Consider the following 27962-nt stretch of genomic DNA (forward strand, 5'->3'; position numbering starts at 1 on the left):
CTGGGGCCCAGGGCCAAAGGGGTGCTGCTAATGTGCTGGGGTGGCACTTTCTGCCCCAGTTCTAGAAAGCAATGGAAGAGCATGTCTGAGTAGGGCCTGGTGGCCCAAGGCAACCTCTCTTCTTCACCCCTCAGAAACAGAATGTCACTTCCCCTCGGGACTTGAGATTTTGCAGGCAAGGAGGCCTGCTTCTGCCATGTGTCTATGGAGAGGCCTCAGAATGAAATGGGGACCAGCCTGAGGCCCTGGGGAGGATGAGGAGGAGCAAAGAGCTGACTTCCAAGGATGCCTTGGTGCCAGCAAGGCAGGAGAGGGCAGCTTTATTTCTCAGGCTAGGCTACCGTGGACCCAATGGGAAGCCGGCAAAACCCTGCAGCCTCTCTTTGACCCTTGAACAGTAGCCCTGCTTCCTACCCACAGCCTCCTGGTCTCCAGTCTGGACAATGGCCACCCTTTTATCATGGGCTCTTTTTTTTTTTTTTTTTTTTTGCCTCTTTCCATTTGGCTCCAGTTGGAGGAAGCAGAGGTAGTTTTAGGGAAAAGAAATTACTGCAATAAATCAGCATCAATTTAAAAAATTCAGGGCCCAAACTATGCAAAATTGGGTGTAAAACTAACAACTCCCTCCGTTGTCAGAAGCATGGATGTTAAACAAAGGGGCAGCTGCCATGTGGGACAGGATCTCACATCTCAGGGGGCTGTGTGCTTGACGGCGGGAGAGGGGCAAGGAGAATGCGATGGAGATGGGGAGGGCCACTCTGGGGCTCAGCTTTTTCTTCAGTACAAAAAGTTATATGTAAATCTAATATCTAAAAATAGTGTTTTCTCACAGAGCTGAGTGGAAATGAAATAAATAGTAGCTGTGGAAGAGATGTTGACCCTACAGGGCTGCACACATGTGAAGGATTTAGAAAGTGCAATGTCCTTATTTCTTTGGGCATAGAAAGGCTGGGATACTCCTGGGGAGCACTGTGCCTCTGTGAGGAGCTGACCTGCCCCATAGATGGGTGTTTCCTGAGCCTAGGAGGAGGGCGCAGAAGCTGTGCCTTGCCCGATTGGCTACATAGTCCAAGAGTGTCTGATGTCTGCCCTGTGTTCTCTCAGCCCCTGTGCCAAGCATTGCAAAGTTCATCCAGGCAAAGCTCCACTTGAACCAGCATGATTGATCCCCCAGTCTGTTCTGATTTCAAGGTGCCCAGAAGGCTACAGAGACGTGGGAGGCAAGCTGTGAACCCAGGCTTCAGAGCACTTCAGGCAATAGCTGAAGCCTCATGGAAAAGGGTTGTAGGTGGGGCGGGGGTGGGAGGGAAGTATTCTATCCTACAGCTGGGTCTCACTCCCAGAGCCTCCAGGCTGAGCTGCGTCCCATCGTTGGGGGGTCTACAAGGTGCCAGCCATACTCCTCTTGCCAAATGCAGGGTTGGATGATGCCTGAGAGGATTGGGGTTCAGTCTGGGGTCAGGGACAGGGTCCTGACCTATGACTCCATGACCAGGATAAAGGGTCAAGCTGGGATTAAGCTTGGGGGTCTGTTTTAGGTCAGGGTTTTGGGTCAGACTGAGGTCTGGATCAGGGCTTGCTCTAGGGCCAGGGTCAGAGGTACATGTGAAGCGGATGAAGGCATGTCCTCAGTTGGAATCTGTTGAAGATGACTGCTGACCTTTCTCTGTCCTAGTCCCACTTTCTGAGGCTGCTCCACAGCCCCAGGATTCCTACTGTCCCCAGCACCTCTGGCAACATAGAGAATTACAATACTATGGCTTTTCTTTTCTTTCTTTTTTCTTAAGTACTCTGTGATTTGAATAGAGAGATGGTTCCAATTAGGAAATCCAGCGACTATTGCTATGTAGCCACGCTGTCCCTCTGGGCATTCCCCAGGACCCCACTTGGTGGCTGGACCATAAAGACTCAGAATGACTCCCCCGGGCCCCTCCCAACTCCCACCTGCACAGGAGATGAGGACGGAAGTGCTCCAAAGCCAACAGTGAAGCAGGAGAGGGGGAGGGGAAGTCGGTAGGTTCCTGGAGACTTCTGAGGCTGTGATCTTTGCAGAGCAGACACCTCCTATCGTCTCTTGAGGTTGGAGGCAGGTGTTGTGTGAATTTGTTGACAATGATTCTCTAAGTGTATGTGTCTGTGTCTCTCTCTGTGTGTGCACACTCAGTATTTGCCTGTGCATTTATTTGCATCTCTATAAGGCCATGTGTCCATCCTTTCAGAGGTTGATGTTTCTGCAGGTGCGTTCCCCAGGGTGACTGCCCATTTTGCCATCTTCTGGGAGTGCTGTGTCTAGGGGTCAGGCTAGATCCCTAAGGCTCTTCAAAGCAGCAGGGCCTCAATAATCCACCCCCCTCCAGTCCTCACCCGAATCCCCTCCCCGCATGGGGAACACTGTGGTTTTGGTCTCACAGCTCCTGTGTTCCCTGTCCAGAGTTGTCCTCCCTGTTGTGAGGATGTGCCCCAGCTCTCTACTTCTGGGGTCACAACGGTCCCGACGAGGACTCCGTGTGTCTGGGTCCCAAGCTGGTTGAAGTGGCAATCTGAGGGCACCGAGGCAGGAGTGGAGCCACTTAGGAGCCTACAAGCAGGCCCTTTAGAACCAACCTTCCCCTGCGAATGGAGTCAGGAGAGGGGGAGCCGGAATCGCTTCCCCCTGGATCTGTAGTGCTACGACTGTCCACCAGGTGGGGTTCCAGGGCAGAGAGAGAATTGAGATGACCCAGCGCTAGAAGCAAGAAACCGAGCTTTTAAACCTCCGCCAGCCACATCAACCTCGGAAGCGCTCGCACAGGGAGGGACAACACAGATGCTCGCCCCTTAGACACTCACATACATTCTCTTCCGGTGAACTCTAAAACAGAACCCGTATTGGGTGCAGGGGACGTGTTAAAAGGGGAGTCGAGTTTCACTTACACACACATCATCCTAACCGAAGGTTAGGTCTTCTGCTCTGGGAGTGCCAGAGTGAACGACGGAGAAAGGGGGCTGAGGGAACAGGACGCGCGGGAGAGGGCGAGCCAGGCACGGGCTAGACCGTGTCGCGGTTGGCACGCACAGCTCCATGTATCACAGACAGCAGGAGGAGAGGCCAGATGACAGACGGATGCACGATGCACAGACACATTCAGCACCAGAGAGAACACACAGACGCGCAGACACGCCACGCAGCTCCACAGACGTCGGGCCGACCCGGGACACACGCGCCCGCACAGACGCGGCCCTGGGCCACACGCACACCTCGCACAGGCGCGCGCGCTGGGCCCTCAGCGGCCGGCTGGGAGAAGGTGGCCGCTCTCACCTGGCATGTTTCTTTATTAATACTAATTTATCAATGAATGTTTGTATCCTACTCCTCCCGCCTCCGGGTGCCGGGGCCGCCGCATTGGTCCTCTTCGCGGGACATTCACCAGACCAGCATCGGGGTTCCTCCGACGCTGCGGGGCGAGGAGGGGGCGGAGGGGACTACAAAGTGAGGGAGTCTCGAGGTGTCCGAGGGGAAGGCTGCAGCGTCAGCCGCCCGGGACGCGGACGGGGAGAGGGGCACATCGGGTCCTGTAGGGGAAGAGGCGTACAGAAGCGGGGGAAGGGACCTTGGCCTCCAAGGTCAGAGGATGTCGGGATCCAAGATGGGAACTCCCCGCTAGAAGGAGTGACAGATGAGAGGACTGAGGGGTTCCGGGAGGCGGGAGCCGGCGGGGTCCCGCGGGATAGGAGCTGGAGATCCTAAGCACAGGTTCAGGGGCTTTTGGCGCCCCTCAGTCCAGAAGCGGTCCGCCCGAGACCTCAGCTGCTGGGGCGACAGCCCACGCGGGACTGCCTGGGGGGCGAGAAGGGGGCCGGGGGCCCGGCAGGCGGGAAAGAGGGAGCGAAGTAGCCTAGCAGCCAAGCGGGCACCATGCGAGCGCTCACCGTGTGTGTGTGTGTGTGTGTGTGTGTGTGTGTGTGTGCGCGCGCGCGAGCGTGTGTGTGTGTGTGTGTCTCATCTCGTCCGTCTGTAGGTGCCGGGCTCAGCGAGACGCCGGCGAGAAGGAAGAGGAGGCGAGAGGTGAACTGAGTTTGATCCTGCGGCGGCTACAAGTGGGTCCGCGGCGGGCGGCGGGCTGCGGGCGGCCGGGGCGGGGCAGGAGGCCGGCGGGCGCTCACACGCTCCGGCCGCCGGCCTCTCACCACGCCTCCGGCTTCGAGAGCGCGGCGGGGGGGTGGGGGGGAGGGTTGAGGGGGGTGGGGGGGAGGGGGGGCCCTGGCGGAGGGCCCACGGCGCAGCCTCCCGCCTCTATATAAACACACGCATCGCCTGGCTCTCAGAGGCACAAATTCACATTGAGGGAAGCTTTTAAAACCATCAGCCCTGAAATCCTGCCTCCGGCTTTTCCCCCCTCTTTCATTCCTTTTGCCTTCCTTTCTTTTTCCCCCCTTTCTTTCCCCAGCAGCAACTCCAGAGCCGAGAGACCGCGTCCCGGGACGGACTGCCTTTTCTTAATTGATACAATAGCCCAGCTCGGGTTTTCACCTCCTCCCCCAACCCCACCCCGCCTCACCCCTCCCGCCCGCCGCCGCCGCCGCCGCCGCCGCCGCCGCCCCAGCGCCCGCCCGGGGCTCTGTCGCCGGCTGCGTCCCGTCCGGGCCGCGGGCCGCCGGCTCCGCACCCGCGTCCGCCTCGCCGCCTCGCCTGCCGCGCCCGCCTCGGGGGTGCAGCGGCGGCTCCGGGGCTCCGGCGCGCCGCCCCGGGCAGCCCAGAGGCGCTGAGCTCGGCCTCTCCACTCGCCTCAGCCGGGGAGCCTTCCCCCTTGCACCCAAAGTTTCTGGGTTCGTTGGAATTTGGCGATTCAGGATTTTTCCTTTTTTTTAAAACCTAGGAATTTGAGGGGAAAACTTTTGACAAATCCATCGCACTTTCTCTCCGCTAGTTCTCTGTCCCCCTTCTTTTTTTCCCAAACAGGGGAAGGGGCTTACGAGAGAGACTCCCGCTGGACAAAGTTTTCCCCAAGTTTTCCGAGTGTGATGGTTGCGGGGAGAGCCAACCCATCAGCTTGATTCACGACTTCGTCTCGCCACCGCTCGAGCAACCCCTAAGCCCGCTATAAGGGAACAAACAAACAAACAAACAAACAAAGTTACACTCCGAGTCGCCTCGTGTCTCCTCTCTCTCTTCTTCTAGGCGATTTCCCACCCGCCTCTGCTCTCCCCTCACAACCTCCACTTCCCTTCCCTCGGCCCCTTGCTCCTTCTCTGTTTCGGCTGGAGGTGCCAGGACCCCCGGCCGAAGCCTCCCCTCCCCCGCCGCTCGCGTCCCTTCTCGTCTGGCCCTCCCCTCCCCCGCCGAGGCCCGCACAGCCAATCCCCCGAGCGGCCGCCAACATGCTCTTTGAAGGCTTGGAGCTGGTGTCGGCGCTGGCCACCCTCGCCGCGTGCCTGGTGTCGGTGACGCTGCTGCTGGCCGTGTCGCAGCAGCTGTGGCAGCTGCGCTGGGCTGCCACCCGCGACAAGAGCTGCAAGCTGCCCATCCCTAAGGGCTCGATGGGCTTCCCGCTCATCGGAGAGACCGGCCACTGGCTGCTACAGGTAAGGGCGCACTCACTCCGTTGCTCTCCAGGTTCCGCTAACGGCGAGCACCGGGCGGATGGAGCCGCGGGCCGGCCAGGGGGCGCCGGGAGCCTGAAGGCACCAGTCCCCGCCCCGCCCCTTCCCTCCTCTCCGCCTGAGCCGCCCTGGCTTCCCCGGCCCGCCTGCGGCGTGGTTCTGAGCCCGCTGGCGCCGGGTGCGCAGGTTCAAGGGGGTGGTAAGAGAGGTCCCTGGATCCCAGAGGGCTCCCAAGACCGACTTTTTCCAGCCGCGGGCGACTCAGCAGGGGTGCGCCTAGCGTCCTGGGGGCTTCGCGAGCCGCGCGAGTTGGAGGGGGCGTCCCGTCTAGAGCCGCTTTCGCCTCTCCTTCGCGTTCCCGTCCCACTGGCTGTCGACTTCCCGGTCTTCGTCGGTGTACCTGGGACCCGAAAACCGAGTCAGGGAAAGAAAGAGTGGGGCAGTGGCAGCCGGGATTGCCGGTCTGTTCCCGCCGCGTCCCGTCCTGGCCACGCCAGGTACTACTGCCCTGGTCCACGGTTTGAGAAAGTGTGTGTGTTTTGTGGTGGGAGAAGAAGGAGGTAACCCAAGGAAAATGAGAAGCCTGAGACCCGAGGTTTCTCGACTTTCGGAGAAAAGGGTCTATTTACTTACTGGGTGGGGACAGTCTAGCAGGGGAGAGGAACTTGGGAGAGGTGTGTGAGATCCATAGAGAGCGTTTGTGTTTGTTGTTAGACGCCGCACAAACCACACTGCCGGCGATAATGGGGGTGGGCCTGTCGGGGACCAGACCCAGGTAGGTAATGGGGAAATTAATCTGGAATTAACCTCCTCAAGCTCTAGACAATCGCTTTTGCAATGTGTTAAACAGGAGGTTTTTCTTTGGGATGGGGGTCCTCTGGGTTAACCGCGGGAGGTGTGTTGCGTGCGCGTGTGCACGCGGGTTTGTCTGGCAGATGCTGATGAGAATTAGAAGGATGGCTGTACTGAAACAGACAGTCCAGGCCCAGGAAAGCTGGGGCGGGAGGTGAAGGCAGAGACCTGTGGGTTTAGAAGTGCGAAAGCTTGGCTTGAAATTAACAGACGCGTGCAATCCGCGCGTGCACACAGACACCCAGCGCAGCCCCGCCCCGCCGGGAGCCAAGTGACAGCAGAGCTGGGGCGGGAGGGGCACGCGAGGTTCCTCTCCCCAGTGGTCTTCCCAAGTCCCGGAATCAAACTCATCTCTTTGGGGTTCGTGCAGCAAGGTGGGGTTCATTTCAACCAGTGAGACCTACATACCCCTCCCCCACCGCCGTGAAGAAATCCCTAGAGCCTCTCCCGTGCCAACACACTTAAAGGGTTAACTGCAGCGGTGGTCTAGGCTTTTGGCCGAGAATTTAGGAAATAAAATAATTCACAGGGGCGTCGGCCCCTGCCTTGTTATAGCCAATGTGCCGAATTCGCGGTCTGGCCCCCCCTTTCTTTACCCCCCCTCCCCCGGCCACCAACGTCCCCCTGACCTTTTCTCCGAATCCCACAAGGGCCTCCGGGGCTCCGCGTCCAACTCGCACGTAAGATGGGGAGGGGGAAGCAGGCCTACGCCTCCCCATTCGTCCGCCCCCGGGGGGCCCTTGACCCTCCCGGCGGGCGGGTAATGAGAGATGCGTGTAGAGGAGCAGTGAAGGGGTTAATGGGATCCCTCTGAATCCCAGCTTTATTTTTTCGGAGTCATTTATCAGATTTTACTGGGGGACCTCCAAGGGCTCTCCGTTTCCACCGTGCGCCATCTAAACAGAGCCCAGGGCTAAAAATACAACATTTTTGTATAAATTGGACTCGCGGCCCGAGCGGCCGCCCCTATGAAAGTCCTCTTTGTGAAGACCGTGGAAACGGCGGACAAATAACCCTTTATTAATACCACAAAAAACGCACTTTAATTATAGTTAGGCAGATCAGAGGCGGGGGGGTGGTGCGGCGGGAGAAAGGCGGGGGCGACCTCGGAAAATTCACAACCCAACTTTTGTGTCGAAAGAAAAGAAAAACAGAGGAAACGCAGGAGAGGAGCGAAGGAGAGTCAGACGGAGTGAGAGAGACCGGTACCTCTGGCAGAGCGAGGGAGCCCCGCTCCTCACCCCACTTTGGTCGCACCTCCACCCTCGCCGTGATTTCTCTTAAAGGGGTAGACGCCGCCTAGAAGTGCCGCAGAGTGGCGGGCGTTCTCCCCCACCCGCCAACCTGGAGGCGCGGGCGCTCCGGGCTCGCTCCCTGTCGCGCGCCCGGGCCGGAGGCACATGTGGAAAAGTGATTAGGGCTCCGGGTTCTGCAGAGTCACTTTTCGGCGGGGCTGGGGTGTGTACACATCTAACTGGCGAATACTTTTCCGCCGAAGAAAGGAAAGTGAGGAGGGGGACCAACCGGGGAAAAGAGGAAGCCGAGGGTCCCTTCGGGGGGTGCGTGACCCCGCAGGTCTGGAGCCCGCATCCGCACGTCTGCTGGCGGGCAGGCGGGACAGCCTGACAGGTGGCGCCCCTCCCTCTTCACCGGGTTGCAGCCGCGGCCGGAGAAGGGTTAATGCGGGGCTGGGTGGCGAGCAACGACGTCAAAGGTGAGCGGGACGCCCCTGCCCCCGCCCCTCGGAGGTCCCCTCGGTTTCCGGTACCCTCGTGGGGCCAGCACCGCCGGCTCCTCCGAGCGCCGGGCCTGGGCCGGGGCCTGGCTCTGCTCGGCTCGCGCCGCCGCCGGGGATCCGGTTACCTGTGACGGCCGCCCAGCCCCGCCCCGCCCCGCCCCGCGGGAAGCGCCTTCCTCTGCGCTCGCGTTCCAAACTCCAAGGCGGCGACGAAAGTCCTGCTCAGTTATTTCGGGGCAAATTGCGTTCGGAAAATCGCGGCTCCGGGCCCGTGACTCTACCCTGCCGAGCTCTCAGAGGGCCGCCCGGTCCCTTCGAGGCCCACACCCGCGAACGGAAGAAACCCCAACCCCCATCAGTAGTGATTGCCTCGGGGCACCGACCGCTCGCCGCTATAAATAATCTTTGGCCTGCGGCCACCCCGCGGGGTCTCGCCAGCCCGTGGCCGCGAGCCTGGAAATATTTATTCCGAGAGTCTCCCGAGCGCGAGGCGAGGGAGGGGGGAGGCGGAGGCTCTAGTTTAGGGTCTCGCGGTCCGTGATACCTTTTCCCTCCCGCAAGTCATTACTAAAAAAACCTCCCGCGGGGTGCCCTGGGCCTCTCGCCCCCTTGCATTATTTATTATCCTCTAGGCCCCACTTCCCAGTTCTCGTGCATGCTATGAAAAATAAAACCTACGTGCGTGCGTGCGTATGTGTGTGAGTGGGATACAGGAGGGTAGGGAACTGGTGCCGGAGGTGAGGTCCTCCGCCCCTCCCCCGAGGGCCCTCGAGGCTGGGCCTCCTGGAGGTCCCATCTGGCGCTGTGGGCCCTGAGAAAGTTCTTGCGTGGCCCCTGCAGGGTTCTGGCTTCCAGTCGTCGCGGAGGGAAAAGTATGGCAACGTGTTCAAGACGCACTTGCTCGGGCGGCCGCTAATCCGTGTGACCGGCGCGGAGAATGTGCGCAAGATCCTCATGGGCGAGCACCACCTCGTGAGCACCGAGTGGCCACGAAGCACACGCATGCTGCTGGGCCCCAACACGGTGTCCAACTCCATCGGCGACATCCACCGGAACAAACGCAAGGTAAGAGACTCGCAACCGTGCTCTGATCCTCTTCTTGCGTGCACCCCCTCGGAGTGAGGAGTTCTTGGTGCCCCGGGGACGTCCCCACCAGAATCCGCGCCCGTATCTGCACACCATGCAGGAGAATCCCGAAGCTCCCTGCCTAGACAGCTGCGACCCCAGATCCAGGGCCTGCACAGGCCTCCTCCGGGTCTGCCCTTTTGCTGACCCACCGCACCGTGCGCGCTACCAGGCCCAAAGGGAGGGTCATTGGGAGTTGGTTTGGACAACTTGAACATGCGGCGATAGGGGCGTCCAAAGCCTGTCCTCGCCGTGTTCCACAAACCTGGACAAAAAGAGAGGGCGAACGGTGGCCAGCGCTCCTCCTTATCGCCCCTTGGAATCCCGAGGACTAGAAACGGCTCATTCTAAAATCACACCTAGCCTTCCCTGCTGCAGGTTGCTTTAAGGGCACCGCAAGCAGGCGCGGGCGGCTGGGGGCACCTTGTGGCAGCGGTTGCTGGGCCTTGCCTGGGAGGGGCGAGGTGAAATTTGGGCCACTGCGCTCGCATCTGGGCCGAGGGGGAAGTAAAAGGGGTGGGATAACAGCCGAGGGGCGGCGGGGGATCAAAGCGCACCTACCCTCCTCCCATAAAGAGGAAGAGAAAGTGGGTGTTTATCCTGTGGATTTCCCGAGCGCCTGGAAGAGGCGAGGAGGAGGCGAGCCAGCGCGCACGGAGCAAGCCTCCCCCGCCCCCTCCCAGGGCTGCGCCGCCGCCGCGGCTCCGAGCGCGGGCGGCACGTGCTGTTTGAACTGCAGTAACCCGAAAGCTGAGCCGCCGGCGGGCGGGGCGCCGGCCCGCCGGCTTAAAGCGGCCGCGACGGGGGGAGGCGGCGCTGCAAGACCTCCCCTCCCTTCATTTTTTCCATTGGGTCAGAGGACTCACCAGGTTTGAAACCTAGAGGAAAGGGAGAGGCAGCGTGTGATCTCCGGGAAAAGGGGCAGAGCCCGGGAGACGGGAGAGGGCCACGGTGGGCAACCCCCTCCGCCGGAAGTCTGTGTGTGAACGGAGGAATTCATCCCGTAGAATTCGATGTATTGCGAACGGCCCGCGAAGAGTAGTTCATCGTGACAGACAAAAGGAGGAAAAATCAGAGGGGACTGGCCTGCACATACCCACCCCCGCCCCCGTCCCCGCCCCCCGCCCCCGCCCCCTGCCCTCGCCCTCGAAAAGCACGCATTTCAGGGGCTGGGAAAGGGGCTTCTGAAGTAGTCTCTCCAGCTGCTTCACTGGAGCCGGAAGCAGCTAACAGAGCCCGGGGGCAGATGGGGAGGGTTCTCGGGAGTGGCGGGGAGGGGGCTGCCAAACACTTCTTTTTTTCTTTTGGTGTAACTCCACCAAAAGTTTATTTTAAAGAGAGAGCCTGAGACTCAGAAACCCAGCTCCAAAGAATGTGGTTTAGAAAGCCATTTTTGTCCGCCGCTCACAGAAGAGGACCCTGAGGCTTAGAGAGGTTGAGGGACTTGAAACAGGTCAGGTCAGGTCAGGTCAGTCGCTCAGTCGCTTCCGCCTCTTTGCGACCCCATGGACTGCTTGCAGCAGTCCAGCTTCCCTGTCCATCACTAACTCCCAGAGGTCGGGAAACAGGTCGGGAAGGAAGAAAAGGCAGGGCAGGGCCTGCAACACTGGCGTCTCTGGGAAGAGCGTTTCTAAGCCATCAAGGACAGCCTACTCAGCCCTGCCCACCTGGGGCTGCCAGAAGCTGAGGGTGGAGATGGCGGGGGAGCGGTGCTGCGAGGAAGAAAGCTTGATCGGGACCTGAGTGTGAGACCCTGGGGATGTGGAAGGTTTGCGGGGAGGCTCTTGCCTTGCAGTTGCATTCACCCTCTGCCTGACTTGGCTGTAGGCCTTCAGGTGGGGCAGGGCCCTCCTGGAAAGTCCCCGAGGGCTTGGCTTTCTGTGGTCCGTTTGGAAGGAGGGCGGGAGGGTGGCGGAGGGGGGACCCCGTGAATGCTGCTGGAGGAATACTGAGGGAAGGAAGCCTGGGGGACAGGGTGAGGTGGTGGGACCTGAGAGAGGCCAGAAAGCTGGACCACCGAGGAGGCACGGATAGTGTCCCTCTTCCTGGCACCCTTGCCTTCTAGCTCCTTGGGGGTCGGGAGCAGCCAGAGACCAGCTCATCCTGACAGAGACTTGGGGACCCTCTGTGTGTACTGGTGGTGGCCTTGTTATGTGGCATGTGTGTGTCTTATGTTAAAAAGACAGATGAAAAGGTCCTTCTCCCCCAAATCGTTAATTGGTGTTCCAGCAGCTTAAGTTTACTGAGTTAAATAGCAGGGCTTGGGCTAGAAACGACCATAGAAGGTAGGTATACAAACATAAAGGCAAGGCCCTTGCCCTTGAAGAGTGGAATCTGGCTGGAGGGATGAGAAGAGAATACTCAGGGGCACACATATGGGTCGAGAGAATGGCCTGTTTGCTGGACCCAGTGCCTGGTAGACCGACTTTGGCCAGGGTTGGGGCTGCCCCATGGCTCTCCTGCTGCCTTATCCAGCCCGCACTGCAAGCAGGGACCCTGGCCTGCTAAGGGTAAGCATGTACCCGCAGGAAGTGGGGCCCAGGTGTAGTGAGGCCCTGCTGGTGGGGAACTAGGAGCGTCACTGTTTCCACTGGGGCAGGTACCCCACCCCTTCTCTGGGAGGTCTGACCAGATGTGCTGGGAAGGGGTTCCTCACAGTCATCGCTGAAGTCCAGGTGTTTGTCCAGGCTGCCCTGGTGGTCTAGGGCCCAGAGGGGTAGGGTTGCCAGGGAGAACACCTCGCCCAGTCTAACAGAGTCCTCTCTGGACTCCAGGCCAGTGTCGTCATAGCCGCCACCTCAGATTCTGTCCCCCTCCTCTGTTGGGCCTCCCCTACCTGGGGCCTGGGGAGTCTCTGATTTTGAGGGGAGGGACTGCACCTCTCTATGTATGCGGAGAGGCTGGGTTGCCCTGGAAGAGTTCGTGGAGAGAAGTAGAGAAGATCGGGGGAGGGTTACCAGAGACACCGAGGAGGGGGACAGGGAGTTGTCATGGGTCGTCCTGGAAGCATCCAGTGCCGAACCCCACACACCAAGATCAGACATTTCCTCTTTTTCTTTGGAGCTAGGGCCTGGCTTCTTTACACTGAAGAGCCAGCATCTTCAGGGCATTTCAGGCAGTGGCCCTGAGATTCTGCCAGAGAACTTGGAGTTCTCTGCATCAGAGTGCATCCCAGGGATGAACTTAGCTTTGGAGCTCTGGACTAGAGAGACCTTAGGAGTGGTCTTCTTGTCCCTCCTACTCTGCCTCCTGGCTCAGGGACTTCGGTGTCCATGACTGAGATAGGGGAACAGCTTCTCAGGTTTTGGGGGTAGGAATTAAGAATCTCTGCCACCCACCTATGGCTCCTCACAGACAGCCTTTCAGCCCCCTGGGTGGGGATGGAGCTCAGGGTCAGGCTCATTGTACTTCTTTCAGAAATCCTGTGTATGCTGGGATTTGTGTCAGGATAGAGAGACCAGGAGGTGCTTCGGCAGGAGGGCAGAGCCAAGAGGGTCCACGGTTGCGGGATCCTGCGGGAGGCCAGCTCAGACCGGCTCCAGGTGGCCTTTGAACCAATGCACAGCCTCTGGCTCCAAAGTCATGTCCATCAGGTTTGGCTCAGGGCAGAAGTTTCTACCTGGGTTGAATGGGAAGACAGTGAATGGCCAGGCAGCCCGCCTCCTGGGAGCTGCCCCCGCCTACCCCACCTCCGACAGAGGCTCAGAGCCTTTGTTCCGCCAGGGGAGGTCCTTCACCAAAAGTTACTGTAGCATCAGGGGCTTCTGAGGGGGCGGTTGACAGGATCGGATGTCTCTGAAGGTCAGCGGGGGAGGGTGCCCATGGCTGGCTGCCAGGGTGCCTGGGAGTGGTCTCCTCCCTCTGTGTACCTTTGTTGGGCAGGGGCAAGTGGTGTGGGGGCTGTTCTCTCCCTTCCCTCTCCCTCCTGCGTCCTCCTCCCTGGGAGGGATGGATCCAAGACTGTGATGCTGAGGGATGTGCTCATTCTCCCAGCCTTGGGAGGCAGTTGTGGCCTTGGCCGGCAGCAGGGAGGCTTGGCCGGGGTCTGCTCTGGCCCTGAGCCCTCTATGCCAGTTGCTGTATCTGTTCCAGGCGCCCCAGGCTGAAGGGCAGAGGTTGGGGGTGCGCCTCCAGGGCCTGACAAAGCTTGAGAGTAAACCAGAGTAGCCAAAACAGCTGGCCTTACCCTTAGAATACACTTGGGCCCTTGAGGAGCGTCCCCCAGGCTCATAGATACATTGGAGTCCCCAGGACTGCTAGAGGCTGGCTCAGTGGGTTTGGAGTGGTGGGAGGCCAGGTATTCAGGGACCCTGGTGAGTGTGGCCAGTCATGCCTGGGACTGTGACCTTGGGAGGCTCTTCCTGCTTTGGGCCTCAGCTTTCCAAGGGGGTTTGTCTCTGGCTGGAGGAGGGTTAGAAGGGTCTGGGAAGACCTTCTCAGAGTCTGTGGCTCAGCAGGAATGTACCAAGTGCTGCCCTCCCCTCACCCACTGGGGTGCTTTTGTTGTATGTGGAAGAATTAGGGGAGACAGTCAGAGCTGGACTCAAACAGGGGACAGAAACTCTGTTCCCACAGGTGCTGAGGACCCAGAAGGGGCATGCACAGGCTAGGCTGGGCAGGGCAGGGGTGGGGGGTATATCTGGCCAGCACCTCCCCATCAGAGGGTCTGAGTGGGGCCTGACTTGGGAGGCAGCCAGGGTGAAGTGGAGGTCCAGTGGAAATGCCAGGCAGCCAAGGGGTGGCGTCCTCTCCTGTCCTCCCCCTTCCTTGAGTATAAAGTACACACCTTGGCGTCACCCCTGTGCCGTGCGGACAGCTGCCTCGGCGGCTGCCCGCCCTCTGTTATTCTTTCCACTTGCAGGCTGCGGCTCCGGTGGCTTGGCGGGGTGGCCTGCCCGGGCCCCCACCCTCCCGGGCAGCCGCTTCCATTCCTCCCAGTCTGAGTCACTGGCCCGGGGAGTGGGTTCCCTCTCCGGCTCTTCCAGCTTCTGAGGCTGCCCATCTTTCTCTGCATCCATCCAGTTGTGAAGGGGCAGTTATCTGGCTGAGTGGGTCAGCACAGGGCTCTGGGGACCTGGTGAGCTACTCCCTTCCCAGGGTGAGACATGGGGAGGGGGGCCTCGGGGTGTGAGGGAGACATTTGCAGAAACAGTCACAGGGAATCTGAGCCTTGACAAGCCCGCTGGTGACTACCCCAGCCCCCACTGTGGAATCCACTTTTATTCCAAGGAGAGGAAGAACCAGAGATGGGGGTTCTTGAGCCAACTGCATTGCTGGGAAAGCTGGTAGAGGTGGGGGGAGGGTTTCCAAGCACACCACCCTTCAAGGCCGAGCCTATCCTGCTCGGCTTCCCTGAAGTTCCCAGGTCTCCCGCGCCCTGCCCTCCCAGCACGACCCGATGGGGTATTCCCTACCTGCTGCTCTCTCTGCCGGGCTCTGCACAGCCGGGCTGGTTCCTGGTGACCTTTGTCCAGCATTCTTGGCTCACTTGTGGGAATTCCCAGGGAAGCCCCAGAGGGAAACAAAGCAGTCCTGGCTCCCGCTGCGACTGCGGTCAGGCCCTGGGCTCTGGGGCCATGGGACACCCTTCGCCTCCTCACCCAGAGCTGCTCCGCCGGCACCTTCCCCAGTGCCCGAGTGCTGACCCTACCCGCCCCCATGAGCCCCGGCCTTCCTCTGCCCTGGCCAGCACCTCCGCCTCCTCCTGGGCTTTGTGGTGGGCGGTGGTTTCTGGGCTGCCCCAGCTTTGGGAAGCGCCCGCGTTGTTAACGCTGGGCACGGTCCCAGGGATGAGGCCCTGGAGTTTCCCCGCGCCTGGGAGGCCCCGATGCCTGAGGAACAGCTGAGCAGGAGGCAAGAGCGTGGTCTTAATGACCACGAGCAAAGCCCCTTGAGCTTGGAGTGCCTGCAACCTGCCTTTGCTTAGCTTCTCATTTGGGTAGTTTTTCCCCCTCAGGGGGCCTCTAAGGAGAATCATGGGACTGCCAGGAGGAAAGGGATCCCAGAGCATCCAGTTAGACTCCTGGATGGGTCAAGATAAGGGCCCTGGTTGGAGCTGCAATTCTTTCAGAAGCCCCACCTCAAAGAGCCTGCAGATTCAGGCATCTTGGGGTCATTTCAGCTTCTGGCCTTGCTCAGGGCCCCTTCCCACTTGGACGTGAGGTGTGGACCCCCTGCTCTGGAATCGCTCTGCTCAGTCCCAGGTCCCCTTGTGTCCTTCCTGTTGTCCGTGGCTCCCAAGGCTTGAGTAGGAGCAATTCAGCCAGCCATCGCTAGAGGGCGCAGGGAATGTAACCTTTGGGACAGGGCAGGGCTTGTCCGTGGGTCCTGCCTGGCCACTCCTCCAGGTGCAGTGGGGTCCCTCAGAGCTCCCCGTTTGGTAGCCCTGGAGTGACCCCTCCTGAGCCACTGTAGCCCATACACAGTGTGTGAGTAGAGGCCCAGCAGGCAATTATATCATGTGATTATACCAGATTCTGGGCTTTGAAGGGATAGTGTCTACTTAGGGACACATGGATATTGGTGTTTATGTGATTTGTATGTTGAAAGGAACCTCAGAGGTCACCTGGTTCAGCCTCACCAGTTTACAGATGAGGAAACTGTGAGGCCGGGAGGTGATTTGACCATGATATTACGGTGAGTTGGTGGATGATCTGGGATTAAAACTCAGGTTTCCAGGTGCCAGGCCTGCCTTTTTCTACCACCCATTGCATGGACAGAGGAGCCTGTCAGGCTACAGTCCATGGGATCGCAAGAGTCAGACATGACTTAGCGACTAAACCACCACCACCACTGCATCTTAGGAGCCTCGCTGGCTTTGACTTTGGCTGGTCCTCGTCAGCATGGGCCTCTGCTTGCTTCCCCCTCCCCTTCCACATGCCCACTTTTGTACCCAGGTCTTCTGTGTGCAGGGGGCCCTGGCCAGCACCTGCTCCCTTTCCTTCAGGGTAGTGCCCTTGACTCTGCTCTGGACTGGCTGGCTCTGGCCAGGCATGGTGGCCCCACTGTCCCTGCCTGCCCTACCTCCAGCCTCCCCACGGAGGCCTGGCAGCCACATATCATCCTGTGTCCCTCAGGAGCCTGCTCGGCTCCCATGGACCACTTTCTGTGGGCTCTTTGCTATTTTATAAGGGCCCCTAGTCAGCTGGTGCTGAGTTCTGGGGCAGTGCGCTGCTCCTACCCATAAAACTCTTGGACCAGGAGTGGAACCTGGAATCCTAAAAACACCAGGGTTAGAGGGGAGTGCTGAGGCAGAGAGCATGCTGGACGGATGTGGCCCTGGAAATTCCCTGGGCCCCCACAGCTGAGCAAGGTGTGAGTGACCTGGCCAGGCCTGGGCTGCCCCTGCCACCTCCTCTCATCCTTCTACATTTCAGCCGTCCCTTAGTAGCAGGAGCAGCCCCAAACAGTGCTGGTTTTTCTGCCCCTCAGCGGCCTCCTTCCCTCCCTCCCTCCCTCTGCCCACCGGGAATTTCGGAATGAAAGTGCTATTGTGAGCGTCTGGCTGGGCCACTGAAGGGCCAGCACTGTTATTTCTGCAAACCAGCCCTCCCATTAGCCATGCAGGGCCGAGGCCAGGAAAATGTTACCTTTTCCTTCTTGAGCTGACTGCAGGGGAAATTCTCACATTTACAGTTTGTGCGGTGGTTGTGTTTGGGGGCAGGAGGGGAGGGCGGGCGCGTGTGTGTGGTTTGCGTGGGGCTGATTGGGGGTGGCTAGAGGGATATTTGTCTCCTTCCTCTGCTCTGCCTCTCCCCTCTCTGCCTTTCCTGATGACCTTTCCCTCGGCATTGGTGGGGGCACCCCTTCTTTCTGTCTCCAGGGGTTGGGGCTAGAGGTTGTTGGTTGCCAGTGAGACCCACAGGCCACCAGTAAATAAACTCACATCTTACCCTCTCCTCTACATCTTGGGCAGCAACGTGAAACCGTGCACAGGGGCATCTGGGTGAGGAGGGGCAGGGGGGCTAAGGACATCTTTGCTCAGGAATTGCAAGGACAGAAAGCAAGGGAGGTGGAAGCAGAGACTCACTGGCTACTTAAAATGAACTGGGAAGATGCAGGGAATTAAAAGACCTTGGCTTTCTGATCTTTTGAGGTGAAAAGCCTTACCTCCATTCCCCTGCCTCCAGACCCGGTCACAGTGAAGACTTCTGGATGGCACAGTAACAGACACCCTCGGATCTCCACCCAATAGGTGTTTCGCAGGGAGTGAGAGCAACCTTGGGTCTCAGGAAGTTCGCCTTAGACCCTCATGTTCTCCCATCAGTGGAATAAAAGACCCACCTCCTGCTTTCCACCTCTTCCTTGTCCAGTCCACTCACCTGTGTGCTGTTCCTGTTGGGCACATCTGTGCCGTGGCCTAGGCATTTGGGAATGGCCCCTGCAGTGGAGGGACAGCCTCCCCCCAGCCCTGCCCAGCCCCCTCTTGTGTTGCCCCTCATGCTGGCATGGCCACATGGCCTACAGACCTGTTGGCAGCTGGACTGCCGGGTCTCCAGGCTTTGCCATTGTTTGGAGCACATGCTTTTCTGGGGCTTCAGTAAGGAATGACAGCTCAGGTCACCCTGTGAGTGATGTTGAATGTCCCAACTCTGTGAACTGTTTTAATCCCGTCCTTCCCCCGCCTTCCCTTCAAGACATGGGCAGTGGGAGGGGGGCTCAGAGCGGAGGAGCCAGCAGAGGGACTGTGACTGGAGACGGGAAGGCCTGAGGCTAGTTAAGGCAAGGACCTGGAGTTTGCCTGATCGCGGTCATGGGGACTGCGCTTCGGCTGGGCAGGCCTGAGTCCGTCTGACCAGTTCACTGCCCTGCAGGTCTTCTCTAAGATCTTCAGCCATGAGGCCCTGGAGAGCTACCTGCCCAAGATCCAGCTGGTGATCCAGGACACGCTGCGTGCCTGGAGCAGCCACCCTGAAGCCATCAATGTGTACCAGGAGGCTCAGAAGCTCACCTTCCGTATGGCCATCCGTGTGCTGCTGGGCTTCAGCATCCCCGAGGAGGACCTGGGGCACCTCTTCGAGGTCTACCAGCAGTTTGTGGAGAACGTCTTCTCCCTGCCTGTCGACTTGCCCTTTAGTGGCTACCGGCGGGTGAGCACGCAGGGCCTGGGCGGAGAAGAGATGGGCATCCATGAGCTCCCCTCAGGGAGGGGCAGCTGACCGCTAAGATGGTCACTGGTCACATTGGCAGAGAGGGGTTTCAGTGGGAGGGCACGGTGGACCCTTCACTTGGGGTCTCTGCTGCTTAGATGGGAAATTCACAGAGGATTCCCCACTACATCTTGCCAGAACTTGGGAGGAGGCCCTTGGTGACCCTGCCCTTCCCCTTGGGTAACCAGACAACCTCCTCCCTGCCTCAGGGCATTCAGGCAAGACAGACCCTACAGAAGGGCCTGGAAAAGGCAATCCGGGAGAAGCTGCAGTGCACGCAGGGCAAGGACTACGCAGACGCGCTGGACATCCTCATCGAGAGCAGCAAGGAGCACGGGAAGGAGATGACCATGCAGGAGCTGAAGGTGGGCCCCCCCCCCCCCCCCCCCCGGCCCGGGCAGCGCAAGTGCGCGAACTCCACCCCGGGACTGCATGTGCACCCTTACGGGTGGGGCCATCCCTTCCCCCCCCATGACTTGCTGTGCACACAGTCCTGGTGATGAACTGGTCCCCACAGCAGCTGGGCCGCGGGCTCTCCATCCCACCACAATTCCCTCTACCATTTTGGAAAAGATGCTGGAAATTGGATCCTAGAAATCCTGAACAGATGTGGCATCAGGGGCATTGTCGATCCCCTCGTCTGCTCCTCACCCCAGCCCTCCCCCCGTCCAGTATGCCTTTCATGGTCACAGCAGCCTTAGGAGCTCACCTAGGGAAACGAGGCCCAGAAGGAGAAGCCACTTGCTGGAGAGCGGCCTCAGCCCTTGGGGAGGAGCAGCCTTTTCAAATGGGAGGCGCAGCCTGCCTGGCACGGGCCAAATCCAGCTGGGCTGCCAGCCCCAGGACTGTCCTCTCCGGCCTCCCCTTTCTTGAGGTGGATGTTCATCCTCACTTAGACTCTGCTGCCCACATGCTTCCCAGGTGCCCGTGGACACTGAACTGCCGACTGCTCCATCCCTGTCTCTGCTTCCCCTTTTTTTTGTTTTTTGTTGTTAAATCTCTGACGAGCCAGAAAGGAGCTCAAAAGACTTCCCCATTTCATAAGAAGTTTTGTGACTTGTAGGTAGTGCCATGGCAAGTAAGGGACATACTCGTTCACTCTGCTCTCTGGGCTCAGCATCCGTATTTGTAAAATGCAGGGCTTGGAATGAGACGGCTTGGGGAGGGCTTTTCATGGGGCACCATTGCTCCCCAGAGGGCCCTGGAGGGGCTCTAAGTCATCGGGGGGCCACCTCGCCTCAGCCTTCTCACTGCAGGTCCCATCCCAGGTCCTCCTGCCTCCTTAACCTCTCAGCTCTCCTGACCATCTACCACCTCCCTCCTTCTCCTGAGGAGGAAGGAAAAGCTGAGGCTGCCAGTCTGGAGGCCCAGCTGGAGACCATGCACCACAATCTGCTGGCCCGAGCAGTGCCTGCTCCTTGGGATTTGCTCTTTTTCCTGTGAGCTCACTGCACTGATGAGGGCTGATGGCCAGTCCTGGAATCCAGCAGTGAGTGGGAAGCAGCCATGCCCCAGGGTACTTTTAGGCTAGTGCCTCTGCCCAGTCAGGGGACTGGACCTATGTCCACCGTGGCTGACGTGCCCCAGCAATGTGAGGCTCAGAGGAAGCACCAGGGCTCAAATAGATGGCCCCAGGGCCGGGGGGACATGGGTGGGGAGGGGCTGCCGCCAGGCTGAACCCAGGTCGCAAGCGGCGCCTCCTCTCCGCTGCTGCAGGACGGGACCCTGGAGCTCATCTTTGCTGCCTATGCCACCACTGCCAGTGCCAGCACCTCGCTTATCATGCAGCTGCTGAAGCACCCGGCCGTGCTGGAGAAGCTGCGAGAGGAGCTGCGGGCCAAGGGCCTCTTGCACAGTGGCGGCTGCCCCTGCGAGGGCACGCTGCGCCTCGACACGCTCAGTGGGCTGCACTACCTGGACTGCGTCATCAAGGAGGTCATGCGCCTGTTCACGCCGGTCTCCGGCGGCTACCGCACGGTGCTGCAAACCTTCGAGCTCGATGTGAGACTCCCATGGGCTGTGGGGCGGGCCGACGGGAAAGATCAGCTCCCCATGGGTTCCTCAGTCCCAGTCTCATGGGGAGATGATGCTGACTTTCAGGAAGCTTTCAGGGTAGTGGGAGGGTCCTTGCCCCAAATGCTGGGTCAGATGCAGCCCCCCTGGGTGTCTTGTGAAGCTGCCTTGAGACATCTATAAATAGGTGGGCTGGCATGCCCAAAGGAGAGCCTGGCCAGGCCCCCGGGACCACAGTGGGAACATCTGGGTGGGGGCTGGCAGGCAGAGGGTCCTGGGTCCTCTGAGACCCCCTCTGGTTCTCACCACCCCTCCCCGTCCCTTCCCCTACCTGCCTCCAGGGTTTTCAGATCCCCAAAGGCTGGAGTGTCATGTACAGCATCCGGGACACACACGACACGGCGCCCGTGTTCAAGGATGTGAACGTCTTCGACCCCGACCGCTTCGGCCAGGCGCGGAGCGAGGACAAGGACGGCCGCTTCCATTACCTCCCTTTCGGCGGCGGTGTCCGGACCTGCCTAGGCAAGCACCTGGCCAAGCTGTTCCTGAAGGTGCTGGCGGTGGAGCTGGCCAGCACCAGCCGCTTCGAGCTGGCCACCCGGACCTTCCCCCGCATCACCTTAGTCCCCGTCCTGCACCCTGTGGACGGCCTCAGCGTCAAGTTCTTTGGCCTGGACTCCAACCAGAACAAGATCCTGCCAGAGACCGAGGCCATGCTGAGCGCCACGGTCTAAGGCTCCAGGCCTCGGGGTGGGAGCGATGGGAGGGTAGTAACCTGTGTGCGGGTGGGGCTGGCGCCCGGGGAAGGGGGAGGGCCCCCCAGGCCTTGCTCTCCCCTGTCCCTCTGCCTGGCAAACCTGCCCCAAGTCAAAAGGGGCCCAGCCTCCGGGGTTGGGCCCTCCCCCTGCCCCTGCGCCTCTCCAGTCTCTCTGGCTCCCAGCAGCTTAGTCCCCCCCGGCCCCGGCCCCGCCCCGGGCCCCGCCCCAGGCCCGCATGCCCCTACAGTGTTAACCTTTGGCTGTGCTGCGGCCCTTGCTTGTGATGTTCTGAACTGGTCTCTCCCCTCCCTTTTCTTTCGGCCTTTTTAGTTTGAGGTCAGGTGGTTGACATGGGGAGGGAGAAAAAGAGGTGCCCTCTTTGGGCCTCTCTTCGGCACCACCCCCCGCCCCGGCTCAGACAGGCGAGTGCCCCTCCCGGTGTGGCCACCCGTGCCCGTGGGGAACAGCATTGTGGGTAATAGAACACCAGTCACCCTTGGCAGAGCGGGGATGGGTTGTCACCAGCCTGGAGGCCCACCCCTTGCCATTTGGGACGTTTGAAATTACCTATTGCTGCTACTTTTTCTCTCTCTGACCTTGGGGCAAAGGAGCCCCAGGCCCTGTTCTCCCAGCATCCTCCCTGGTGGCCCTGGGCACGCGCACTGACACCCCCACCTTTCCACCAGGCGGCTCAGAGCCCACCCTGCTCCCTGTACACCCACGCCCAAGGCCCTCTGCCCATGGGCTGACCCCTGCACCCCATCCCCCGTATTTATTCACTGATATAACCGACTCTTGGTGTTACTGGGACTGGAACAAGCATTCCACCGTCCCCTGGCTTCCATCCCAGCTGTCCCAGGCAGGACTTCTGCAAGTGACCCAGCCCCCAGCCCCTGCCCCCGCCGGCCGAGGGTGGAGCAGCTCCCCCAGGCACCAGACCTTCTGTGGGTATAACCTCGGAGCCTCACTCCCGGGTTGAAATCCAGTGGGTCTGCCTTTGTCCCGGGGGGGAGATGGGGAAATGGCGCGCTGCCTCCCTGCCCGCTCTGTCGGAAACCTCGAGCACAGGGGCCTAGGAGGCCGCTGCCGCTTCCCACATGGTCACTGTCCACCGCGGTGCCCCCCGCTCTGGCTGGTAAGTATGGAGAAGGATACGGGTTCTTCTGACGGGGAGCCAGGGCCTCCGTCATCCCTCCCTTGACCCTGTCCCTTTGCCCTTTGCCCTTGGAAAGGTGTCCTTGAAGTCCCTTCCCACCTCTATGCCACTGTCTGCTTAGCCCAGCTCAGGGGTGTGGGGACCAGATGAAAGCCAGGGGAGGTGAGAGCAGAAGGCAGCCCTCCCTCGGCCGTGGTGGCTTGAGGTGGCTGTGGGGAGCGCTGCAGCGAGAGCTGAGGAGGAGGGTACGTGCGACTTGTCAAGTGATTTGGTTGAAAATGAGCGGTCAGGGGATGGAGGAGGAATAGCTCCTGCCACTGGCATTTTGAGTGTTGGCAATGAGGGATGCCTCCCAGGATGGTTTTGGGCCTCTGGTGAGTCTCTAAGTGATTTTGTCTGTTTCCAAAATTTCCTCTGCTTTTTATGTTTCTCTGTTGGTGTTTGATGTTATAAAAGCAATGAATCCTCTTTAGGAGAAAATAAAAAACACAGAAGAATAATGCGGGACACCAGTGCCCCCAGTGGGCTCTCCGCAGCAGTGACCCAGTGGCTTCCCAGTGGCATCCAGGGGGCAGGTGGCAGCCCTCCACTCCTGCCCCCGCTCACACCTACCCTGTGCTGGGCTTTACGGGAGTGGTTTGTGCCCATGGGCGTTCTCAAGTATTTCATTCGGCTCCTACCTTTTCATCATTTAAGAAGCCAGGGCAGCACAGACATTATTGACACAACTTGACATTAAAAGAGTAATATTCTCAATTTCCCCCCACACCATTCTGAAAAACAGGCAAAACCCCCCCACAAAAAAACATGTTAAGGACTCATCAAAGCTTGTGAAACAGCTGCACGGTGCACCAGAATTTGTCCCCTACAAAAAGCCGTCTCTGGAAGGTCCATGCACCTCTATGCTGACCCATCTTACCCTGAACCAATTGTTTTTTGACTGCTATCTAGGATTGCAGTAAGTGCAGATTCATCAGGAAGCCCACCAGGCCTGGACCTGGCAAGGGGCAGGGAGCTGGAGGGCTGTGGGAAGCTTCAGTGGCCTTCGGCCACCAGCCTGGGAGGGGCAGAGAAGGCAAGACAGAGGATCCCTGTGAGGGAGGGAAGAAGGATTACTTACCCCACTGGGTCTCAAAGGGGTTAAGAAGAGAACTGAAGAAAGCTCTTGACTGGCTGACAGGAGGGTTTCAATGTCGAGACTCATCCATCTCTCCTCTTTACATCCATCCGTGTCTGTGTGCTTGTTGTAGGTTTTATAGTGGTAGCATTAGATGGGTGATGTGTTCTCACTTACCATTCCTACTTGACATTAAAGAGACAGAACCCCACAAAGCTCTTCACGCCATGGGCTTGCAGATCGAAGCACTTTCAATGTTGGGCGCTGGCATTTGTGTTCTGGGCATCATCTGGACTCTGCCCAGATCGCTCTAATTTTATACACAAAACTTGTTTTTTCATAAATGTTATAATTTTGTGTCTGTCTTTATAAACTATTATAAGTACTATTTTTGTTATAATTCAAAATAGATATTTAGTATAAAGTTTTTGCTGTTAAATATTTGTTATTTAGTAAAATATGAATTGTTTCCTCTATTGTAAACATGGTTCAAAATATTAATATGTTTTTATCACAGTTGTTTTAATATTGAAAAGAAGCACTTGTGTGTTGTGTTTTGATCTGAACCTGGTGCCGTGTGAGTGTTTTTGCTGTCATGTGGTTTTACTCTGTATATAATATTCCACATTGCATATTAAAAAAATGTTGTGCATTTTGTGATTTTGGAAATACTCAATGTGGCTCTTTTATAGGCTTCCATAATAAACCGTGAAGACTCACCCTCGTTTGGCTCTCTGGCCTCTGCTTTCTCAGCTCCCTGAAAGGGTCCTCCTGGCCACCTACAGTCCCTTTGTCGACACCCAGTCCCACCCACTTCTCAGGGAAGAAGGTCTTCTCCTCAGGGTTGGTCCTGAAAGGCCACACCCCGCCACTCCCCATGTGAAGGCACACAGTGGCTGTGTCCTGGGAGCAGCAGGTCCCCCAGGCAGTGGGGGGTGTACTTGGATGGTCATTGGCCCCAGAAGCCTGATCTGGGATGCAGTGACTGGGAGCTGAGTCCTGGCCACGTGGCTGGGCCAGGTGTCTTGGCAACCAGAGTGTGGCAGAATCCAGCTTGTTTACATGAGTGAGGACACGGATGTTCACAGCCACACGACAAATAGAAGAGCAGGACTCAGTTCTCCTGATTTCCAGTCTCACACCCCACGAGGCACTTCGCAGGGCTATTTCATGGGTGTCGCAGGAACGCATTGATTCTGGGACCAAATCAGTTTGCGAAAGGGCTTAAACAGAGTCAGGCACAGATTCCTTTTCAGGCATGCTGAGGGCTGGACAGTGAAGAGCTCACAGGCTACAGGGCTCCCCAAGCCCACTGATGACTGAAACCATGTCCTCTTTGCCCATTCTCACACTCTGTGACTGTCATAGAGCCTAGAGATGACCCTGCAAAAGGCACATCGTCCAGTGCCAGACAAGGAACGTCCAGGGCAGTCCCTAAAACAAGGGGCTGGGGGTGGGGCGGGAGGGAGGGCAGTGAGTAGCAAAGCCGTGGCCCATGGAGCTACACCAGGCACCGGGGGGCCCAGCCCTGGCAAGCGCCAAGCCTCACAGTGCTCAGGCCAGTCCCAGACCCTGTCTGTGCCCGGGCCCTTCCTCAGAGCCTGGGGAGTGAAAGTCCCCACTGAGCTGGCCTGAAAAAGGCCATTTTGTGGCTACAGTGTTTCTTTTTGATACAGTCAGTCAGACCCAACCTCAGCCCAGACAGGGCCTCTTACAACCTGGGTCACAGAGCCCGGCCACCCAGAGGGGCATCACCAGCATCTCCTGGGCAGTGCCACCGGTAGGCTGCTTCACCCTGGCTCTGCTTCTCCACCCCAGATCTGTACTCCCCAAGCCCTAACCTCCACCCTGAGGAGGGGAGAGCAAGGTGATGCCCCGTTTCCATAAGCTGAAGCAGAGTCTCAGCATAGCAGGGATGTTCCCAGAGCCATGCAGAAGCAGAGGGTGTCCTGTGCCAGAATGGGGGTCACCTGGCCTGAACAGCACAGGCCCCACCCAAGGGCTCTCTCAGACTGAGGCCTCCAGGGTCAGCAAGAAGCAGCAACAGACATCCCCAGCTTCCACCAGGAAATGTGCCAGTGGAAGGCAGTAGTTTTTCAGAGTGTAAATTCCATCTCTCCCCGTGGAATGTCCTGTGTGGCAGCAGAGGTGAAGGAAGCCTGGTCCTCGGGCTGCCCTCGGTCTGACCGCCCTGCCACGGGGTGGGAGGGCCCGGCTGGGCGGGTGGCTGGCCTGTCATCACCCAGTCTGTCCTGGCCTCTCCCCCGTGGGCCCAGCGGGCCAGTGACGTCTCCCACACGGCTGCCTGCCCCTGGGATCTCCTGGCCTGGAAGGAGAACACAGGCCGCTGTGGACAGGCCGACACGGCCGCTGTTTGTCTAGGGGTTGGGGCGCCAGGTTGGAGGGAACTCACAGACCGCACATTTTGCCACCTCCCAGCACTTTTCCAAAACAGCCTGCCTTGGTTGGGCCTGGCTGCCTGGGGTGGCCGGGGGCTGGGCGCCAGGAACAGGGCAGGGGAAAGCAGGGCCTCAGGACCAGTGAGTGAGGTGGCCAGGTGAGGGCAGAGACAGCACTCTGCCAGAGCCAGTCTGGAGGCTGGGCCTTGGACTGGGGCAGGGGGAGAGGGAGGAGGACTGTGTGTGTCTGTGTTGGGGGCTAAATGAAAAACAAGCCTAAGTCCTCAGCTGAGCCAGCCAGGCTCTGTTCCTCACAGAGGCTCTGAAGCCCTGAGCATGGTGTGGAGGCGGTGAAGGTGAAGCAGCAGGCTGGGACTCAGGTTCCGCTCCTTATCTCCAGCCCCACTTCCCCTTCACCGGATTGGTCTGCCCCACTGGCCTCATCCACCCCCAGGGACTCTGGCCTCCCAGGAGATACTTATTCTAGTCCCTGCAACCTTGGCCTTTCCCGTGATGAGAATGCCTCTCCATAACCCTCCTGAACCCTAGTGCTCTAAGCCGCTGGCCCCCTCCATCAGATCCCCCAGGCTGCACAGCAGTGGAGTGATGGGTGAGCCCACAAAGACTTCCATGGGAGTGTGGCACTAAGACATCAACTTTGGAAGCAGCTGGGTCTGCCCCGGGGGGCTGTCAGAGGCACAGTGGGGGATCCTCGGCTGCCGGCAGCCATGTGGCCAGGATGCTGGCCCACGTGAGGGCATCATGCTCCTGTGAGGGAATGTGGGTGGTCTGGGAGGCAGATGCGCCTGCGCAAGGCCCACCTGCTTGGCTATAGTCCTCTCCTTCCTGGCTTGTCTCCACCTAGAGAGGCCCTTTTTGCCTTGCCTCGTGTCGACTTTTTTTTAGACTTGACATTTTGGTAAGTCCTTCCTTCCCACAGCTTTTTTCCTCTGGGACTCACCCTTAGATTCCCTCTGAGAGAAATGTTTTGTAGAACACATTGTGAGTGGTGCCCCCAAGGAATGCAGCAGCGAGAATGCTCCACCCTGAACCCACAGGGCAGTTTTCACAGAGCAACTCCCTGCGAGGACTCTGATTGGTCCAATTTGAGTCACATGCTTATCCCGATGGAAGGAGGATGGCTACCTCTGATTGGTTACCTTGCCGTGGGAGCAGTGACGTCGCATATGATTGGCAGCCCAAGGTGGAGGTGTGAGGGAATTGTTGGAGGGGACAGATGGAAGTAAAATTTGCTCCAGAACACAGTCGAGGAGGGAGAGAAAGGAGCAAGCAAGATGGAGGAAGGTCCTGGCTGCCGAAGTGATGTGCCAGGACCGTAGAAGGAGGATGTGTGATAAAGGGATAGTTCAAGAGAAGAGAAGCTCTTAAGTGGCACACTCACACACTTATGGTGAGAATGCATGGCTACGATGTCAACTCCTTGTCCATCAGAATAAAGTGTGCCATGTTTCCAAGGGCTTTGTGTGACAGTGTATGTTGGTATTTTATTTTGAAATAATTATAGATGCACAGAAAGTTGCAAGATAGTACAAGAGAGGCCCCATGTACCCTCATCCAGTTTCTCCCAGTGGCTTCTTACATAATTATAGTACAATAGCAAGCCAGGAAATTGACACTGGCACAGTGTTTATGTGTAGTCTGATGCCATTTTATCAACTATAGATTCATAGAGTCATCAGTGAAATCAAGATACAGGATTATTTCACCACCACAAAGATCTACATAATGCTTTATAGTCACTCATGGTATACCTCCCCACCAGTCCCTTCTCTCTCTAAGCCCTGGCCACCACTAATTTCCCATGTCTATAATTCTGTCATTTCAAGAAGGTTAAATAAGTGGAATCATTAACTGTGTGATCTTTTGAGATTGTTTTTCTCACCCCTGAGAAATCATAATGCTCTTAAGAACCATCCAAGCTATTGCATATATCATTAATTTATTTCTTTTTGTTGCTGAGTAGCATTTCAGAAGGCAATGGCATCCGACTCCAGTACTCTTGCCTGGAAAATCCCATGGACAGAGGAGCCTGGTAGGCTGCAGTCCATGAAGTC

General features: G+C 58.5%; 1 protein-coding gene across 1 annotated transcript; it reads left to right on the forward strand.

The window, feature by feature from the left end:
* Window positions 1–4787: 4787 nt before the first annotated feature.
* Window positions 4788–24207, forward strand: LOC128055499 (cytochrome P450 26B1). The gene is made up of 6 exons (XM_052648086.1): window positions 4788–5562; window positions 9011–9235; window positions 18109–18384; window positions 18654–18809; window positions 20161–20445; window positions 20799–24207. The coding sequence occupies exons 1-6, from the start codon at window positions 5359–5361 to the stop codon at window positions 21189–21191; spliced, it is 1539 nt and encodes a 512-aa protein (XP_052504046.1). The 5' UTR covers window positions 4788–5358; the 3' UTR covers window positions 21192–24207.
* Window positions 24208–27962: the final 3755 nt, after the last annotated feature.

Source organism: Budorcas taxicolor, chromosome 11 (genome assembly GCF_023091745.1).
Source record: "Budorcas taxicolor isolate Tak-1 chromosome 11, Takin1.1, whole genome shotgun sequence".
NCBI classification, from domain to species: Eukaryota; Metazoa; Chordata; class Mammalia; order Artiodactyla; family Bovidae; genus Budorcas; species Budorcas taxicolor.